This window comes from Ascidiella aspersa, chromosome 9 (genome assembly GCF_963924565.1).
Source record: "Ascidiella aspersa chromosome 9, kaAscAspe10.2, whole genome shotgun sequence".
In the NCBI taxonomy this organism is placed as follows: Eukaryota; Metazoa; Chordata; class Ascidiacea; order Phlebobranchia; family Ascidiidae; genus Ascidiella; species Ascidiella aspersa.
In genome coordinates this window covers 25,043,090-25,064,679 of record NC_139455.1, presented here as the reverse complement: position 1 = coordinate 25,064,679, position 21,590 = coordinate 25,043,090, and the positions used below count along the sequence as shown (strand labels likewise).

The 21,590-nt window shown below is 36.7% G+C and overlaps 1 protein-coding gene across 1 annotated transcript; it reads right to left on the bottom strand.

The window, feature by feature from the left end:
- Window positions 1–510: 510 nt before the first annotated feature.
- LOC146134608 (kelch-like protein 24) lies at window positions 511–16,993 on the bottom strand. The gene is made up of 11 exons (XM_083396483.1): window positions 16,665–16,993; window positions 14,439–14,620; window positions 12,301–12,459; window positions 11,814–11,944; window positions 7,423–7,574; window positions 6,739–6,998; window positions 6,023–6,165; window positions 5,484–5,610; window positions 3,626–3,734; window positions 2,817–2,942; window positions 511–2,131 (listed from the first exon to the last, which is right to left on the bottom strand). The coding sequence occupies exons 1-11, from the start codon at window positions 16,933–16,935 to the stop codon at window positions 1,935–1,937; spliced, it is 1,857 nt and encodes a 618-aa protein (XP_083252609.1). The 5' UTR covers window positions 16,936–16,993; the 3' UTR covers window positions 511–1,934.
- Between the last annotated feature and the right edge of the window lie 4,597 nt (window positions 16,994–21,590).

Here is a 21,590-nt window from a genome sequence, read left to right as displayed (position 1 = left end):
ACAATAGTAGTCTCCACTCTCCATCCTTGTCAAAGCCACCTTAATCCGTTGCAAAATTCACAACGCAAACTTCAAAAATAAACAAAAATAACTATCTTGCGAAGTATTTTTTGCTAATTAGGTAAATATATTTAGTTTAAAAGCAAACTAATTGTATCATTTTATGTCATAAAGTTTATTTTATTAAAATATATTTCAAAAATGTTCTTTTTGCTCAGGATAACTTGATTAAATTTAGAAAAAAGGGGTTACTATAAACAATTGTGTTTGTTCCTAAATCAAGCTGTTTAAAAAATCTTTTACATGGGAACGCGTATGCATGTACTTTCCTCAAATTTTAATGCTTTTGTTGCTTATAAACAATCATAATGCATTTTTTGTTGAAGATTTAATAAGATCTAATAAATCTGTATATACCTTAGGCAGACACACTGAATGGACTAACAAAATAGCATTGTGGACACTTTTGGAAATCAGACAAACTGTCGAGCAAAAGGAAACAAGTTTCAAGCTTATTTAAATTTATTAACAATAGACGGTTCGCGTCACATACAACGCATTTCAATGATATTTTTTGTTAACTAAAAAGACAATCACTTTAAAGTGCATTAAACGTTAGCAAACAAATAAATACCAAGAACCTCATAACAAGCAATTCAACAGGACCGCTCTAAAAACATATGAACTGACCCGGGATTGTATTGGTTTTCAAGATCAACGGTGTGGAAAAATGTTTATTAAATTCATAGCTAAACCATTTTAATTTACACAAGATGCCTTTAAAAAGGATTTTCGAAATCAGTCATCCAGTCATTCAGGCTGACTGATTTCGAAAATCCTCTTTGAAGGCATCTTGTGTTCTTTATACTACATATGGGTGCCGTTATGATTGGCAATATAACTCCAGAAGGGCTTGATCACAGAATATACACAACTGTGTATATGTATGTTCCACTTTCAAGTTTTCATGCAATTGACAACATGGTTGTTAAAATACTTCAAAGCGGTCCTGTTAACACAACAATACCAAACCTTCACTTACAAAAGGAACAATCTCTCTACCAGCAGTACACAGTGCCATAATACTCCTAACACCACAAAGCAGCAAAATCTCAGACCAACTTGAGAGATTCAAAGCACTTGGCATTGCAAGACATAAAAGCATTGGCAACTAACATGGCCACAAAATGATAAAAAGCGATATAATGGAAAAAGCTTAATTTAATTTTGGCCAGAGTAGGGCTACTCAATAGTAAAGCTCAGGAAAGAAAAATTCAAATGTTCTGTTAAATGTTTAACATTTCTTGGAAATTGCTGGTAACCTGTGATATAAATTGCATGTATTTGTATATTTACAAGTTAGGCTACTAGAAAAGTGGTCAAGTCGTACCGTTAAGCAATTAATATATAAAGTGTATGTTCAGGCCCGTTTTTCAACACAAAGTTAGAAATACGAACTACCAATTGAGTAGCCCTAGTAAGAGCACTTTTAAAAATATTAAGGTAGGTATGCTGCTTTATTGTCTATGTTTTTTTAGGAAGGCATTGTCGAAATATATAAAAAAGTAACGCACGGCTCCGATATTTGACCAATTAAATAACCGTAAGACTACGTATTAAAACAAGAAGCAAACGTTGCAAAAACAGTAAGCATAAGGTCAGTACTTTAGATCGCGAAAGTTGTAGAAAGAAAACGTCTAAAAACTTAAATACAAACAAACAAAGAAGATAAAGATACGAAAAAACAAGTAACGTAAGCGTTAGATTTCAATTTTTTGACTTAACATTAAACTTGATAGGCATGAAACATAAAACTAATAGAAATATCTCAGTGAGCAGCAAAGTGTTTAAACACATTTCAAATTTACAGCAAACCTTATTTTCATTTTAAATTTGGTACTAAACGAAAATTTCTTAAAAACAAAAACAAAAAATTAAAATTCAATTCCTCGAGTGGTTTTTGATGACGATGACGTCGAACTTTCGCTTTGTGACGTAGCGAATCGGTGGATTGTGACGCAACCGTGGTGGAACGAGGGCCGGGGCATGTTGGCCACCTTGACCAACTTGTTGCCAGTGACGTCATACGAGAATATGACGTCACTAGCCTCAGAGCCTTCGCCTTTTCCGCCTGTGAAAATATTAGAGTGGAATTATAAGTGTTGTAATGACTCGTATTAAGTGTAGTTTAATCACTGTTTTAAGTTCAAATAACTTGACCTAGGGAAAAATGCTTGAATCGAATTAGGCCAATTTGGACAAATGGCTTATTGACTTTATGCCTTTGGACAAATTGATTGGATTAACTTTGAGCAAATTATTGACTTGAGGTTAGTCTTTCCAGCAAATTACTTGACTTACCTAAATTTATATTGAAGTGCAATCACAAGTGTTGTAATAACTTGACTTAAGCCTACCCAAATCACTTTTTTAAATTGACATAACTTGACAGGGAAAAATTACTTAAATTAGGCCTTTTAGACCAATGGTTTAGCTGTAGCCTTTTTAGCAAATTATGTGGCTTAACTTAAGTCTTGTTGGCACGGTACTTGACTTAACTCAAGTCTTTGGGAGACCTACTTAACTTGAATTAAGTATGTTGGGCATACGCAAAGAACCCATTTTAACGCTCAGCCAGAAACAAAAAGTGGTAACAGTTCGTTCACAGTATGCTCCCATACTGTTTATAGGCACCCTGATAAAAACAATTCCATTCGAGTAAATTTTTAAATATTTACTCCAAATTTACCAGTTTTATAGATTATTAATTATCTTATAGAATGAATCAACACATTATTACGATATTTGTCACTGACCAGTGATATAGAGCTTCCCACCGCACACAGTGATCCCACAATTGTCCAGTTTATCACCGGCCAGTAAGGATGAAGTCCAAACGTCGCTCAGCGGATCGTAACAGTGCATCATCTTTTCGCTAGTACCTTAATTTAAAAAGAACTTTGTTTAGATCTGCAAATATTTCAAGAAAAATTAGGAGTTATTCCTCAAATTTAAATTTTAGTCAGCGGAAATTACTCTGGAAATTGTCATATTTTGCCGAATTTAAGAGCAATATCATTATTCTGTTGCTGAATATGTTACAGCAAACTAGCAGTTTTACATAAACAAACGTTTTCGGCCTTAAAATTCTTTAATAACATCGCTCTACCAATTGCATGTGTAGCTCAGTTGGTATAGCGACGGTCCCGGTATGACCGAGGTTGTTTCATTATGTACGCAGTTTGTACGTACATAATGCAGCAGGCAACGGTGCTATGGTTGTTTCTCGACTTGCTCTCCTCTGAGCCAGTGTACCTCAATTGGTGGAGCGACGGTCCTGGTATGACCGGAGGTCGTGAGTTTGAACACCACTGCAGGCTAGTTGTTTTCTAGCCTACCTTGTGTGCATTATTGATCGACAGATTTAATTAGTCTGCCATGGCTTTTGTTGTACTATGGTACGAAGGCGGAAGCGACTCCACAAGGGTTTGATCTTAAATTATACACACTGTGTATATGGATGTTTCAGTGCTTCTCTATGGTATTTTTTCCAAAAATTCTAATTAGTTTGCACAACAATGTATGTCGTTACACAACAGTCTTGTCCCGTTATAATATGACTCACCGAGAACGTAAATCTTGCCGCTGATGGTTGCAGATGATACGCAATGATTTGGAGATGGAAGTGACGACTTCAGGCTCCACATGTTTGTGTCGGGATTGTAGCATTGAACCTACAGGATCATGAAACACTTTAGTTTGATTTGATTTAGTCTTCCGCATACAAACTAAAGCGTTCATGGTAGGCTACTTTTGTTGAAATCGGAGTTCTTTAACTAGCTTCCGTAGACCCCTTGGGGGTATGTGGAAGAGTTTTAGGGGGACATGAAAACTTATATTTGGTTATATTTAAAAAACAGAGTTTATTGGAATAACAAAGTTAGCTTTGGCGTCTTCCCCTAAAATGTATTTAAACTCATGCACTGCTCTTTATTTAAAGTTTCAAACTTTTTGGACCGAAAACGTTTAAGAACTCCTGGTTAAAAGAAACAGAGAATCTTTTACAAACATAAAACAAAAACGAGTTTACCCCGTTCTATTTAAAACAAAACGAATTAAAATGGAGCGCTACACCTCGAAATAAAAACTTTCGGATTGCCTTTAACTAACCCGTCTTTCTTTAACGCTAAATATTAAAATCGGAAGTAAAATAAGGCGACTGCTGTGATTTTTAAGTCAACTTATTTAGACCACAAACCCAGACAGCCAGTGGTTTATAAAATGTGTCAATAAATAACTAAATGCGTTTATTCGACTTTTAAGGGTTTCCTACTTCAACAATACAATTGAAGTTCGAAGCACTAAATAGTTACAGTCTTGTTAATTGTTTGACAGATATTCCAATAGCAGGTATTACGTGTTTTTGTGTTGTTTAAAATTGATCTATTGCAAGACATAGTTGTGTTTTTTTTACACGTTTAGGTCTATGGACCACTGCCCAAATCCGCGTAACCCCGGAGTATTATAACACATCACACAGACAACATTAGCCCGATAATTGACAAAAAATGTCATCGTCAATCTATGACTCAATGTATTGAGGCGGTTGTACAACAAACTGTCGCGTGTAGTTCACTCGGTTTCCCACCTAGTAACGTCCAACCCCGCTATTCCCGTTTGTTTTAATCGCGTTGAGTGACGCGTGGTTTGGTGTCGCGCCGCGATGCGTGGAGCGAGCAGCTGCAATTAACCATTGTGACGTCACAAGGGTTACGCCGATTTAGCGTCGTGGGCGTATTTCTGTCTGGTGTGTTGTTGCGGCAGTTTCTTGTTTTAGCTCACAGCGGTTCTAAACCTTTTGTGTTTTATGGCTTTGCAAACTGCGGGGGTCGCGAGTTTCAGGGGTGAAAGAAGAATACTTTTCTTACCACAACGTATAAAATTTTTAGGGATGGCCTCACAAAGTTGCTTCTAAATAGGCCTCATAAAGCATGTAGCCTTAAACAACTGGGCTTAACGTTCGGGTTCGTACATAAATATGCAACTGAAACAGGCAAACATGGTTTTGGGACATGGCACTTGAAAAGAGATATATTTTTACAAGGTCTAATTAGTTTACTGGAACGCCGATCGTCTCAATAGACCTTTTAGACCAGAGGTCACCAAACTTTTTTCATAAAGGGCCAGATAACTTCAAGGCCTTACGATTGCGGACTGGATAAAAAAATTGTGTCGAACTTTTTTAACTTCAAGAAAAATCAACAAAAACTGTAGTGAGATTTAAATTGTCATAAATTCTCATTCCGTTTAAAATTTTGTTTGGAATTGACTATATTTCAACAGAACTTTATCTTTATTAAAAAAATATGCAGCGGACAGGTAGAATTAACTCTGCCGGATCTCGCTCGCGGGCCATAGTTTGGTTAGCCCTGCTCAAGCACCCTTAACACGCGTTTAAAATAACACACTGGGTATGGCTTTACCTTGTTGAACGAGTTAGGGTCTTCCCCTCCTCCTCCGATGGCGTACAACTTTCCGTTGCATGTCGCTAGAGCGCACGAACTCACCGCTAGCGGCAGTGGAGAGACCTCGAGCCACGAGTTGCAGAAACTGTGGAGCAAAAACAAATAATTACAATTAAGAAAAAAAAATGTTTTCGAGACTTAAATTACTCGAATAGTTGTGGAGCCACTAAATTTTTGAAGAAAAATTGCGTTCCATGAACCAAGTGGTTCAAGTTCAAATTTGAAATAACTGGGACAGATCACTATTTCATAGATACTTTGGAAATTGAGTTACGAGACTAAACCTTTCACAGCTTGTGTTATAACAGTTGTTTTTGAGACGTGATCATTTACATACATAGAAATTAAAAAGCCACGTTAGTAGGTACACCATACAATACAACCAGTTTTGAAGCTAAGCAAACTGTAACGAGTTTCTGTGACGACACCACGTCGATTCTCCGAGATTCTGCCATCACAAAAGCTATCACAAAAACAGCAACAGCAACAACCAGCACCTGTCGTATCTCTCCACGCTCTTGAGCTTGTTCTTGCCGTCGTAACCTCCAACGCTATACACGTGGCCGCCCAAGGTCACCATACGGTGGCGCCATCTGCCCTTACAAAGGGGCGCGATCTTCACCCAGTTGTCGAGGTGCGACTGAAACAATAAAAACAGGCTTTTGTCAGACCTACCCTCTTTTTAATGGAATTTTGCATCTGTTTGAAAGTGTACCAATCTTAAAAAAACCTCAATGTATATTTGATGTAATTTAAAATCACTATAGCCCAGATTTTTGCACTATTCACAAAAATAGCCCTCTTTTTAATCCTGCCTCTTTGTTTTATAATTTAAAAGACCAAGAGCTTCAGCCGTTTTTGCAGCCAATGACCAATTCACAAGGTTTACTTTAAATTAGGCTTAATCTCAATAGATTGTAGAAATTCGCGTGAAAACGTCGGAAAGTCCATAAGCGCGCTGCCAAACTTTTCTATGACCTTTCGTTTGTTGGACAGCTTTAGAAAATTCTGCTTATTCGTTCAAACATACCCAGATCTTAAGGCCTTAAAAACATCAGCTATTAACTGATGTATAGCCAGGCGTAATAGGACACAAAACAATGCTTAATTTAAACCATGCTGCTGCCTTTGTTTAACTTTTTTTCATTTTCCTAATTTCCTCAATAAGCAAACTACAATATAACCTTACAATAAAAACAACAACAGCTCTTACCTGATAAAGCCAAACATCCCTCGAATGTATTCTCCCTCCACTGACAATGATGCTGTTCCGAAACGACGCCACCGCATACTCCGACTTGGTGAAGGCCGGCAACTTGGCCAGCGAGCCCCACTGGCACGTAACGGGGTCAAAGGCCTCCACGTAGGGCATGTTGTACCCCCCTAGACGGTCGTAACCCCCCACGATGACCACTGCGGCGCTGCAGCCCGTGGAACGTCGAGGCCGGGTCCTGGCGCTGTTGATCTCGTTTCCTGCGCGAATCGTGAAAAAAATGATATATTGCTTTCACAACGTTAAATGTTATGCATTATGCGACGAAATCTTAAAGCAGTGCTGTACACGCATTTTTTTATAAGAAACTTGGCTCAAGCCGAGTACTAAAGGTTTCTTAAATTTTCTATTATTTTCTATTGTTTAAGAGAACAATAGAACAAAAGAATCTATTGTTCTTTTTCGTGAAAACTTTTACTAGTCCACAGGGCCGACAGGAGTAGGGCTTGAGCTACGAAAAAATGCAAAAAAATTCGCAAAATGACATGGTTGACATTTGTTAAAACATTTTTGGTACCTTTTTAAGCCAATCTAGAGGCGTGGCCGCAAACATTTTTGCGGGGGAGTACCCTTGGGACCGTTTCGGCTTACTTTCACCACTGATCCAAACGACTGATTTCTCACCAAGTATGTGGTATTTCCTGGTCTCCTGTAGAATTGACTGACAGGCAGGGTTTGATGAAACCTGTTCATCACTTTCAACAACATTTACAAAGTAGCTTGGGTGGATGAGAGGAAGGCGAACGTACGACAGCAGCTCAGCGAAATCTTCCGACCTGCGACAATAACAGAAAGTAGTTTAAACATGGGGTTTAAAATTGCATTGTTTCTTTAAAGTTGATTGGTTTTATAATGAATTATCTTGGGCACGGTAACTGATGACTTAGTCTTGCCTTGTTTGTTTTAAAAAAATATTTGACAAAGACTTGAGTTGTTTTTAGAAATGACCTGGGACTTTAGTCATTTTAAAATTACTTGTTTACAAGACTGGGTGCCACAGTTAAGAAGACCTGATTCGGAGCTTTTTAATATTTTTATACAACGTTGTTATATGAATACAATCGTATAGATTTGTATTTTTCATAAAGAATAACATTTTTTTCGTTTCACAATTACAACATTTTCGTCACCCGAGTTGCTAGTCATGGAGACAGCCGGCACCGCGCTCGACAACAATAAGGTCTATGACGTCATAGTTGTGCGCTACATATAAACAGTCGCGCGCGTTCTAATCTGGAAATGTGAATTCCCGGCGGGATTACAAGCGTATGACGTCACGATGACGTATACAATAGATTACCGTAATGCGGCTTGCGTCAAGTTGACGAACTGAGTATTATGAGTCTGACTACTACCAACTGGGAACACACAAGAAAAACAAATTAAAAACTTAATACATTTGACTTCTTGTAGCCTACTGTAATAATCACGCTTCAAACATCAATATACAACTCAGTTCATGTCTGTTTAATGTCCGTGTTCGAAATCTTTTTTTTTTTTTGGTGTTATTCTAAAACCAACTCTACTAATTTTTGTATATGCTGCATTTTTCGTGTAAATTTTGCGTTTCGTGTAAATTTTGCGTCGTTAAGACTTAAATCGTAAAAACGGGAGCAACAGCAAGACAAATAAAGCAATAATCTAAATTGGAACTCTCCATAATATCATAGTAGTAAGTAACGACAAATGAAACCAAACATGCAGTAATGTCCACGACAGAATAAGATCTAAAATCGTCTGAATAAGACCTAAACATGTAGAACTAGGTCCTAAATTTATCGGAATAAGACAAAAATAAACAAATAACGCGTAAAACTGTAGGGAGAGCATATGGGACGAATGTGGAACACCTGCCTGGCATCGGCTGTTTTGGCGACGTAATTGAAAGAAACATCATTCTAGAATATATATAAGATAAGGTACAGGATGGACGTTTGTGAAAAACGATTCCAAAGTTTGAAATACAAAATAGAAAGACAGTTATAAACCCCCCATGACAGATTTGGTATATACTAACAGAAATCGCTACAACTAGAGTTGTTTTATTTTAATAGTGTTTTCAAGTGTTTCATATTTTTCCGTTGAACAAAAGCAATTTGGCCGTTTTGAAGATAAGATCCGAAATCGTGTTTGGCTCAGTATCAAGTGTTTGTGGCGCGCAAAAAAGCGGATCAAACTGGCAAGAGAAAGCACTAGGCAACTTGAACTGGCCGATCGGTAGCCTGGGGATATAGGGAAATGCAAAAATGTATGAAAACAAGTTCAGAATTTTGGTCAAATTAAATCCTGAAGAGGTAAAATAACATTGGAGCATAATGCCTTTTAATTGGACGTAGAATAAATGATAAAGCCCATTCAGACATAGTTAGCAATTATGAGAGTTTGAAATAAACATTTTAACGTGAAAAATAAAAGAATGATTAAAAAGATTTCTAAAATGCTACCGACTTCTGTATGGGCTTTGATATTACATTTATAGTTATTAAGACAATAAAAGGTTACATATCTAGATTGTGCATGAGCTAAACACCCGAAAACACATTTTAAAACAAGTATAAATCATATTTGACTGGTAAAACACCTGATTCATAAACCGTGGTAATTACGATGATGAGCAAATAAAAAACACATTTATAGGAACAAAAAACTCCACATTTTGACAAATGTACTGAGTTACTCATTATCCAATGGAATAAATTCAGTTTAACGATTATGAATCAGTTTAATAGAAACGTCTTGCCATCGTTTTAAGTAGTTTTTAGCCTTAGGCGTTTTAAGCATTCAACGATCATTGAATTCCATATTAAGTCTGAACACATCACCAACATTCGGGTGTGTCATATTTAGGAATTGACATAGCTGCTTTACCTTACGCAATAATATTAGCGTTTTTTTATGTTAATGCCTGTTATGCAGCTTGTCAGGTTGACAAAATACAAAGCCTAATTAAGTTGGCATAGATAAAATTACTGAGACAATATAAAAACAAACTTCCATTTTTGACTGAGTGGTGGAACTGACCATAGAGATGACCGATACTGTTTTTATTCCGATATTGCAAAAATACGATATCAAATAATGAACCTAATATGAGTAATGTTATCGAAAATATATTTCTGTTTAAATTTCCCCCGTTCTGTAATTAACAAGTTAAAGGCATCATACCGTCTTCCGTGTCAGGTGGGAAACCAAACTTTAGAAAAAATTGAAGTTAGTTAAACAAATACAAACAGTAACCGTTTTTTAAGAAATTGTTTCAGCGTTAGAAAATTTAACTCCCTTTCATTAAATTAAAAACAAATTAGGAAAATGAATTCTCGACAATCTTTCGCACAACCGTGCTTCATCAGGTCAAAGTGGAAAACTTTTTTTGTAACCTGTCGAGAATTTAATACAATTTGTCTTTATATACAGCCATGAAGATTTATATGAATTAGGCGACTTTCGATAGAAAACAAATTCAATCAATTGAATTCCGGGAACTAATGCACAATTGTGTGTACCACATAACCCACAAGGATCTAAGTTTATCCATATTCAAGGAAAATTCTTTCACGCGTATGCCGTTTGGTTACAGGTCAACGCTCCTAAAAAAACAGTTCACAGAACTAGAGTTCTTGTGCTCAACATTTAAAACCATACCAACACATCTAGCAGGAAAAGTCTCCCAAACTTTCAATCTGTAATCATTTTGAAATTTCAAAAAGATTTGCTACCTTTTAGTTTTGACAGCGATCAACACAATATGCTTGTTGTCTATTTAATTGATTTATTGACGTAATGCAACTCAAGAGTAGCCTATTGCGTTTTGAATTCGTTTTGAAATTCAAGTCGAGAGTACCATTGCATTGTTGTTGTTTCAAAGTACCAAACCTTGTAAAAAATCCACTCATAATTTGTTACCATACATTTTTTTAACCCTGTTGTGGTCTTTAGAACCCAATTACACGTAATGGAACAAAAATATGGTACTTGAATCCATTTTATCAAGTTTTATCCATTTTATGCGGCTCTTTGAAACACGTGAATTTCAAAATTTGGACTCGCGTTGCTGAAAGCTTTGGCCACCCCTGACATAGTATAGGTTGTAGAACCGCATGGCGCAATGCGTAAAGGTTATGGTGTTAAAGTACATCTACACAAGGCAAAGTAAATATAGATCCAAGCTATTCGAGTTCCACGTCACGCTTGCCTGATCATAAATCCTGAAACTGTTCCAGCATAGGCTGGTTGTTGATTAACTTCAGGCGAATAACTAACACAAGACTAGAAGTTAAAATCAAATAACTTGACTTGTTGGTGGAAAATTCCAATTACGTAGGCACCTGTTTCCATAGTTGGGTGTAAAATGATTAAAACAAGAATAAAGCGATAGAAAGCGTGAGAGCGATTAGGTTATTTGCCCACACATCGCCCGTTTTCACATTTACCCATTTTTGGTATTAAGATTTGTTATTTCCCTTTTGAGATTTGTTATTTCCCTTTTTGATTTTATATTTTCCAATTTATGTTTGCATACATTTTTTGGAGCATAATGGTTGGAGGTTGGATAAAGATTTAGTAACAATATCAAAGCACATACAGGTAGCATTTTGAACGTTGCGCAATTATCATGTTGAATATGAATACAGAGTTATTCGAAAGGGTTACAAATGCTACCTACTTCTTTAAGGTCTTAAACATTCTACTACGTGCTTGTATACAGTTTTGTACAGTCCAAATTCCTGTTTCCGTTCACGAGCATTGCTGTGTGTTTTAACCGTCAGTTCTAAACTTTTTCTACACGAAAAACGCCAAACCAGACAAAAGACCCTCTGCGTTGGGACCGCATAGTCCATTCGCAATTTTGAAAACAGAGTTTTGTGTACTCCAATTTCACGTTTTTTTGTGTTTTTTTTATTTAGGAGCATTTTTTGCAAATTTAACCGTTAACTCAAAAAATTTCCCTTTAAACAAAAAAGACACAGACCAAGTCGGGACATCAGAGTCCATTTGAAGTCGTGTCATTGACCCACCTGACCACGGGGTCGTGCGCCACCCAGCGTTTAACCGCCTCGTACACGATTTCCTCGCGAACCACGTTTATGTCGTCATCAGTGATGTAATCGATGACGCGCGTCTTGGGAAGCTCGAGAAATTCTTCGTGCTGGAGCAGAAAAAATAATTAGTTAAAAAATAATATATAAAAATATAATGTTTTGGAGGTGTAAAGTCCTTGGAAATTTGATATTCTCACCATTTAATTTTACAGGACGTAAAATATAAAGATTAACATTTTAAACTGTTGTAATAAAAAAGGCCTCAATAATATTTTATTCCATAATAAAGGATGGTTTACTTTTATGAAGAATTATATTGGTTGGGCCCTGGTTTTTCACAAAAATAGAAAATATAATCCGGTCTTCCGTTTATGAAAAACCAAGCAATTCCAAAGGATTTAAAATGCAAAAAAGTAACTGCGGCGTTTCGAGTCTCCATTTCCCGCATAAACCGATCGCTTACCACGACAACATCTGCGAACTTGTCCATGATGAGGTCGGAAGCTTTTGTGAAGAGATCTGAGAGAGCGTGGGCTTCCGCGAACTCTCGCATCCCAATGCAGTTGCAAGGATCAAGTTGAGCCTCAAGGAAGCGAGTGCAGGCATCTCCGAGTGGGAGGATCTGTTGGAACGAGGAGGAAGAATATATAACCTCAAGTTATTTGAACTAACAACGAAGAAAAGCAGGAAAAATAAAGGAATTTAGGGAAAACGTGTCCCCAAGAGGAATGATCTGGAAAATAATAAAAGGAGAATAGGTTAACTGGAGAAAACTATAGGGAAGATATGAGCAATTATTTGGAGGAAAAAAAAAAAGAATTGTGGAGCCCATGCAGAAGTAGTAGCATTTTAAACATTTCTAATAACAAAAAATCGAAGAAAAATGAAAAAAATCGAAACAAAATAGGATAAATCTGAAAAAGAGAAAGCGGGAAACAAACTGGAAACTGGAAACTATAGGAGAGAGAAAAAATGATAAGAAACAATACGAAATATAGGAAGAACTACGAGGAAAATAGAATATATCTAAAAAAAAGAGGCACTCGGAGGAAAACGGTGAAACTCGTACAAAATGGGTTTAAGTCAGAGTATAAAGTTACAAACTCGGAGGAAAATTGGTTTAACTCAAAGAATCATGGGTTGATTGAATTCATTGAAAAATATGACAAGTTAAAAAAATGTGGTAAACTTAGAGAAGATAAAAATAAAGAAATATCATGAAATTTTGGTAAAAATGGGTTAAAAATGCATTAAACCAACAGTGGAATAAACGTTAAAAAATTGGATTGAATTAGAAAAAAATGGGAAAACTATAGGGAAATCTCTAACGCAAAACAATATTTTTCTCGAGAAGTGCAGATGTTTGCCAATTTAAACGAACACCATTCTAGTTGTACTTCATAAACGATATGACCAATCTTTCTTCACATACAATTTCCGTTTTATTTGTTTGTATAGCTGGTTCGACTCATTTGTATGGGGAGCTGAACTGAATTGGACAATCAAAACCCATTCGGAAAATAATAGAACCCAATGTCAATAAAAGCCAACGTGATTGAGATTGGCGGTTAGCGACTAACTATTACTCTACAATTGAAGTGGCGAACCGAGACAAATATGCCAGTTGATAAAATTGGCGGTTACGTTCTTAACAACGAAATACGATTTCCGGACTTCGTTGAAAGTTTTCCTGTTTTCCAGTGGCGCGTTTCGCCGAATTGCCGCATATGGCTTTGAATTGCGCGCCAAGCCGTTAATCCAAATACAGGTTAGGCAATGCTATAATTACAGGTCGTGGACGGTTAATGATGTAAACCTTCTTATGGCATGCAATCAAGCAAATTCCTCGTTCGCCAATTTCGGATAAAAATCTTTGGTATGGCTCAAACTGCCTTAAACCTTTTTTAATTGTTTTTCTGTTTGAGCCGGCCTGAATTATTTAGAAGGTCACGGACTGTTTCTGGATCTGCCCCTAACAAAAGATCCGAAAGAAGTAGGCTTGCCACAACACTATTAATGAAGTAAACTTTCGCGTAACAAAGACAAGTAGTCTAAAGTTTCTGATCATTTGGAGACACACAAACGTCATCAACTTGTGCAGATCGTCGAAAGGTTGGAGATCAAAAGTTTTACCAGGTCATTTATTTGCAAACAACCATCGTTTTCACCTGGAACAAATTGGAAGCTTCTAGAAGCAACTGAACGTTCTAATAAGAGTACTTAAATTTGTTTGTGCGACCTTTTGAACTTTTTAGTGTTTTTTTCCCGGTTTAAAAAATCCAAACCCGCCGTGAAGCCATGTTTAGGATGTTCAATCCAATTTTGCCGTTTATATCGGGTAATGGAAGTGAAATAATTTGTTTTACCGCGGAAGGTTGCGCCAAATTTTAGATATGCGATTAACAAGCATGGATTAGGGTATGTAAGAGCTACTGTGCTTGCTTGAAATGTATCTGCATCAGTGTTTTTCCGGGCGGTCAAATTATTGTCAGTAACCTTTGCTTTATTTATAAAGTGCCAATCATATGATATTGGGCAAGCGGTTGACTTGCGTAGAACTTCGAAACAGTGAAGATCAAAATATTTAAGATGTTTTTTTACCTGGAACAAATTGGAAGCTTCTAGAAGCAGTTGTACGTTGTCTGCGGTGATGCTCGCTCGTGACGTGTACAAATACTCGAGTAGTAGTTCCATGACGTCACCCTGCATCCCGTTGATTTGAACGAGCATCTCACGTGATTCCTTGTGGTCGTTACAGAACATCGCGCGGAAGTATTTGCTTCCTACGAGGAACAAAATTAACTGAAATTAGTAAAATAAGACAAAATATAAAATTGTTGCAAGAAACAACGATCAAAATAAAACCGAAAACTAAAACAAATGGTAAACTGTAAAAAAAGAACCAAATATGAAAATTCATTATAAAAGGTAAACAATACATAGGGCAAAATACGACGAAAAAGGGTATACATTGAACTAAGGTAAAACAATAACCAAAAATTGCTTAAAAAGACAAAAAATTTAAATAAAAAAACACAACAAGGTAAAACTATGATTAAAATTGAAATAAAATTTAAAAGCCGCGACACCCCGGTTGCGTAGCACAGCGGTAGAGTGAAGGTTTTCTAGTCAAGGCGGTCCAATTCGTAGTTTTTGTGCTAATGCTGCAAAGACGTTTCCCCTTAGTTGAATTATTATTCGCAGCCCGACCTTCAAATGTACTTATTTGTGTTATCAGCTTACCGATAAGGCTACAGTAGTCGTTGGATTTATAACCGATACAGAAAGTTTGATAAATCGAAAAAGCGCGAATGCTGTAAAATTGGGGTTCGACTTCAAATCTTTGCACCGTATTTGTAAAGATCTTAAAACTAAGCTGGATTCGAAACGTTGTGATAAATGATGATGGTGTTGTAAAGAACTTAAAAGGGACGATATAGGTTTCAAACACCGGAATTTGTTTTCCGGGACTGTAGGATAATGTAAATATGGGTTATTATCCACCCATTGAAGCGGGGACAATTTTTCAAATATGTTAGATAGTTCTCCATTGGTTTTAAAACTGGTACGAACGTTAATGCCAAAAGATTGGTGTGCAACGAGTCGGATTTAAAACATTAAGCGAAAAAAAAATGAAAAAAATAATACAAATTCGCAATTAAAACAGATGTAATTTGAAAATATCGAATCCGTACACCAATAATTTGTGCAAAATTGACTGAAATCTGAAGACCTTTTTTATGCAGTTTGTTTCCAGTAAAAGAAACGTATTTATTGGTAATATATTGCATAATTCGAAAGAGAGTATTGTACAGTAATAAAGATTTGTCGCATTTAGCCTCAATTATAAACGATAATGCCTTCAATATGCGCATGAGGATTCGACGAAAAAAAGCGACGCAAGTAAGCGGTCACGAAACGCAAAGTACCATTTCTCATAAATTAGTTGACAAAATTAGTAAAACAGCTAATTTCGTTTATTTACTAATTCGCCATAGCGCCATTATGTCAGAGATATAAAATGCAATAACGTCCATCGTTAAACTTAAACGTCATCTCAATTCGCTTTATTGCAAGTCATGAACAGCGGGTCGCAAAATACACTTACGCAGTGTAATGTCCGGCAGCCTCACATTAAGCTTTATTTAGGAGGCTTATAGCTCGTAAAGCATTTCAGCGCTTTAAGTTGTAATATTGGAAAAGTGTTTGTGTTTTGGACGTTGGAACACAAGGCAGTACCAGTTTGTGATGGAACTAATGTCACCCAGAGAATGCCATCGTAACATTCGGTGACAGGGGACGTTAAAATTCACTACGTTTAGATGATTTATTTGCTCCCAAGTTGCACTACAATAGTGGTCACCAAACCATCTGGTCAGCAGAGTTAAGTTTACCGGCCCACGGAATAGTTTTGAGGTAAAGTGTTTTTTGGGCGCAATTTAAAACCTAATTTCATTAAATTTAAAGCTGAACGACAATTAATTGAAGAAAAGTTTTCGGACAAATTAGGGAAAAATACTCCATCAGCGACTTTTGCCTGCAACCAACACCGATACAACGGGTATTATCGGACGAGTACCGATACTGCCACTTAGTATCGAGTATTGGCTCCGATCCGATATTATCGGACGAGTACCGATACTACCACTTAGTATCGGGTATCTCCTTCGATCCGATAATATCGGACAAACACGCGACTTTTGCCTGCAACCAACACCGATATTGCTTTTTTATCTTATTTTTTAGTATCGGACGAATAACGATACTATCACTTGGTATCGGGTATCAACTCGATCCGATATTATCGGACAAACACGAAACGTTTACCTGCAACCAGCACCGATCGATGGCAGGGAAACTCGCGATTGGCTGCCGACAAAATGACGTCAGTAAAAAGCCCCCTCTCCCTGAGTTGGTTGAATGTGGTGAGAACCTCCCCAGCATGCTTGGCATTCTCGAACTGGTAAACGTCAGGGCTTATTCCTGAGCCGGTTAAGTCGTCTTCGCCTTTCTTTTGCTGATCTTCGCCCTCCATAGCCTTGACCACTGGCGGGTTTACACTCATTAGCGAACTGGCTCGAACCAAGCGCAGCGGCATGCCAGATTAAACAAAAAACAAATGCTGTTGCCTCAAGAGCCTAAAAGTTCTTTTTTTCAAGCCTGCAAAAAAGCGTACATCAGAGTATTTTTTCCCCCTTTTTGCCGGGCAAATTATTATACGTCGATAGTCAAATATCGCCCAGCCCCGGTCTAACGTTCAATTAGCGTTTTTTCCCTTTTTCGTTTCGACTGATATGCTGCTGTTTCAAGCGCGTAAACGTTGTTTTTTTTAAGCCTGTAAAGAAACGAACAATTAACGTTGTGCAAATTATTTGTGGTCAGCTATAGAACGCAAACAACTTAACAAATTAAACAAAAAAAAACAAAAAAAAACTGCCGCTGTTGTTGCTTCAAGAGTCTAAATTTCCTTTTTCTCTTTTTTTGGATCGCAAAAAAAACGAACAATTAGCCCGTTTTTTCTTTTTTCAGTTGCGCATATTATGCCGAATTATGAAGCAGCGTTGGCAGCTGCAAAACGCATAGTCTACAAAAACATGTCAAAGGGTATCGTAATGTTCATTCTTGTTGTTGTAAGTCTGCGCCAACAAAGTTTAGGACTCTGCATTTCAAATATCGCTGAATAACCAGGCGGCAATAACAGCTGCAAAACGTACATCTCGAAAATTAAAACAACACTGCTGATGTAAGGTGCTGCGCAAGGCGGGCCTAAATGTCCTACTGCTTTCCAATCCTAAAACGTGCCTTTATTGCATTTGTCTCTTTTGGGAAACTAAACAAAAACTCTCTCGGCGCCTAAATTTCCTCGGGCGCTTGAAAGAAACCCACACTAACACTAACGAAACGAGTTGTCAAAAATGAAATTGCAAGGATGAAATAAATATAGGAGAATAAATATAATAATACTACTTGAACCCAAATGCTAACTCTCAACCTAACCCAAATATTGTTAGCAATATAAACCCGCGGAAGAAAATGTGATAGGATTCTAGACAAGCGCTTTTTCGTTTTCAAGCCAGCAGAAAAACGTACCAGTAACGCATTTTCCCCTATTTCGCTTCGCTATTCAAAAACTACGCTGAGAACGCCAGGCCACCAACCCATCTCTACCAGCAGTTCGTCGACTTGTTTTGCCACTCACGTGCTTTTTCTTTGTTGCTCTCTCGCCCAGTTCGTCGCTGGCCGTTCTTTGTGACGTCACACAAGAAAATTGTCACGACGCGCTCGAGCGCTTTCGCGCGCGTCCAAGTTCGACGAACAAAGGCGACGAATCGACGCGACAACAAAATACGTAAAACCCCCGAATTTAGGGGATTTTTGTCTCGTTTCGTGGTTTTTAACAAACAAAATCGGTTCCGAACACGGGGGCCCCCACGGGGGGAAAGGGGGAGGGGGGACTTGCCCCCCCTCTGCAATTTCAAAACGCGATTATTATTATTGTTTATAAAAGTAATATGTATTACTTATGAAGGTTATGGAGTAATATTGATTTGTGTAAAAATTTCTACTGATGTGAAGTCTATGTACATATTAATACCAAGGGCACTGAAGTTAAATTAAGTGAAAGCATTAATATCCCCCCTGGAAAATTTTCTGCGCTTGCCTCTTCCGAATAAGCTCAACGAAATGCTTTACATATACTTAAGGATGTCCGTTAGTTGACACTTGGTTCCGGGATCTGATCCGATACATAATGACGTCACTACTGCGATTAAACAAGCAAAAAACTTTAATTTTTAAAATTCAAAGGTAATTTTCAGGTGGTTAGACTAAAATTTAGTTTGTTTTCAATTTTTAACCTACACTTGTTTTTTTACATTCACATTTCAAGGTACTAAGAAAAGTTTACAATTAAAAATAATAGCAAATAGCGGATTAGATTTTAAGTTCATAGTTCTTTCCTTTAAGTTTTTAAGGGAACACATCCTCAAGTCTGAAATAGGAAAAAAATGCCGTTTATTTTATTTTTTTATATTTTTTTTGTTGCCTGCTGGATATTGGTTTGTATAACTTTACAGCTTATATGTATATTTGACAAATGAGAAAATGTATCTGCCTTACGTAACATTTAGTAAACTGTCTTTTGTGAAATACGTTTTGCTTGAAAGCTGAAATATTTGGCACAAGTACGTATACAACTGAGCGATTCAGATTTAAGATTATTTTGGCTAAGTAAAAAACCCGAATGGAAAAAAAAAATGTGTTTGAACATTTTGGTTGACTCTACTCTTGTTGAGGAAAAAATGAGTAAATGTTTTCTGATTGATTTGCCACACGGTACCTGGCCTGACGTTTACGCTAATTAATTTACTGCGAATAGCCAACACCGCGAACCTGAACACGAAATACAGTTGACCTTTATAAACCTAATACATGTCAGGGCGGATCCCCCACAAAACTTTATGTTTTGCATATTTCTACGTTTTTGCACATTTTTTCGAGCTACGCGGAAATCTAACTTATCAAGGTTCATGCAAGTGTTTTTCATCTTTTCATATGAAATACGTCACGTTTTGACGTAACTTTACACCGCGATTCCTTATTTTCTTTCATAAACCTACAAACATAGAAAACTGACCTGAAAGAACCTAATATACGCTCTATAGCAAGTAAACTTGGGAATACAGCTACAAGGAATACAAATAGACCTCGATAGACTGTAAAGACTGTAAAGACTGTAAATTTGTTAGCCACAGCACAAAGCATAGAAACAAAACGTTATAAACAAGAGTATACACGGGTTAAACTAATGTATTTTTAACGACTAAATTTAACCTAAAAATACCTAATCTACACCATAAGGAAAGTAAACTCGAAAAATACAACTGATAAACATGTAGATCGATTTGGCTATATAAAGGTAACTGCCAGCACAATTCACATAAACATATACACAACGCGTTGCATACTAACAACGACAGCAACCTAACTGAAGTCATTAAACCTTAATGTGCCCTTTTCTCTGGCGCTGCTAATGCAATTGACAGCTAGTTAACCCTTCGCTTCTCTCTACGGCGCCTTGAATGTGTATAGCAGTTCACTCACACTAACGTTCGACTAAAATGCCGCGGGCCCTGCAAGGCGCGTACGTCATCTCAAATAGACTTTGTGGTGTTAGAGAGACGTAGATGCGGTTTTGGCGTCGCTTATATTTGGCCTTGAGTGTACGACTGTACGCTACGCAGTAGCTTATGGCGTAATTTACACACAAAACCGGTTGTTGCAAGGCACCGAGTCATATTTTGACTGCTTTAAAACCTATATTTTTGCTCAACTTCTAAGCTTCTTTATACAACAGTTTGTATATACTGTTGCTGCCAGGCATTATATTAATTATAAAGAGGGTTCTTCCGACAATTATTTATTCTGTACAACAGTTTGTGTACCAGTTTAGTGCGATAAATCATAAATATCGACCTACATTGAGGACATCATTTTTATCATAGCATTTATACTCTTTTGTTTTCGATTAAAAACCGCCGAGTGATTGAGCTTTGGTCATATAATTATTCTTTGAGTTGGAATAACGTGGGTTTAGGAACTAGGGTATTACAAGAAAAGAAGCGATACAGGATTTTTGTTTTGAGGGAGTCATGCGATTTTTTAAAGATGTGACGTCATAAAGTAATGCCATACGTGACGTCACAAAGAAGTAACCTTAATCACACCACTCAGATCTTTTGGCGTAACTTTTAAATGGACTGTGTTTTATTTGCAGATTATATAAAATTCAATTAAATTACATAAGGCGGAATGATTCTTATGTACTGGCAAAAAATGGCAAAATTATTAGGGAAGAAAGTAACGTGGTTTAGGGTTAGGTAAAGTTTGTTTCGAACTTATTTTGGCCATTTAGGTCTTATTACGACAAGTTTAAGTCTCATTTCAAATTAAGCGTTATCACGACTAACATATTGATCCTATGCTGATGCTATTCCGAAATGTGTTTTATCTCGACTTTGATGTTATTCTAACTTTGGTCTCATATGTTTAAATGTATCCGTACATAATTTAAATATGCCTAGATGTCTTCAAATACGAGAATAGGCTTTCGGTAGAAAAGCTATAATTTGCGGCTAAAATTACCTTTTGAAGAGGTTTATGTATATTTGGAGTAATTTTAAATATAAAAAAAAAATAAAAATAAAAACTTAAATTAATGTTCAGACTATAGCGATGTCAATTATATATTCACCAAGTAACATGCATCAAAGAGCGCTTATATTTCGATTAAGCAATAAACTTCGTGTGAAAAATTCGAGTCATTTTACGGGATATTTGTACTTCATAATAGATACTATGACATTTTGCGGAAATGAGACGACAGTTAGTTTTGAATGCAGCGTTGCTGATATGGGGTGAGGTTTAAATGATAATGAGCAATATATTAATGAGTGAAGTGTATTAATAACTATTAAACCAAGTACAGAAAACGTGATTCATTTGAATTAATATACCGATGCTACTTTTAGGAGCGAAATATGTTTATCATAAAACGTTCAAACAAACTCATTTTGTTTACTAAGTTAAATAGTTTGGTGTAATTAACTTAGTGTTATAACCTTTGTAGAAGATGAATGTTAAATGGCATGTTAGAAATCTAATTTCACAGCGATTTTGTAACACTAAAAAAGTGTCTTCTAATAAATCTTTGCAAATAAATAAATAAATGTGAAAAAACATGTTATAAAAGTA

Excerpts from the sequence above, each read along its gene's own strand:
- LOC146134608 (XM_083396483.1), bottom strand. The coding sequence starts at position 16,935 with ATGCCGCTGCGCTTGGTTCGAGCCAGTTCGCTAATGAGTGTAAACCCG. Across the intron at positions 6,166-6,738 it reads GGGATGTTTGGCTTTATCAG|TCGCACCTCGACAACTGGGT; the intron begins GTAAGAGCTGTT and ends TTATTGTTTCAG. Across the intron at positions 2,943-3,625 it reads CGGCAAGATTTACGTTCTCG|GTACTAGCGAAAAGATGATG; the intron begins GTGAGTCATATT and ends TTTTAAATTAAG.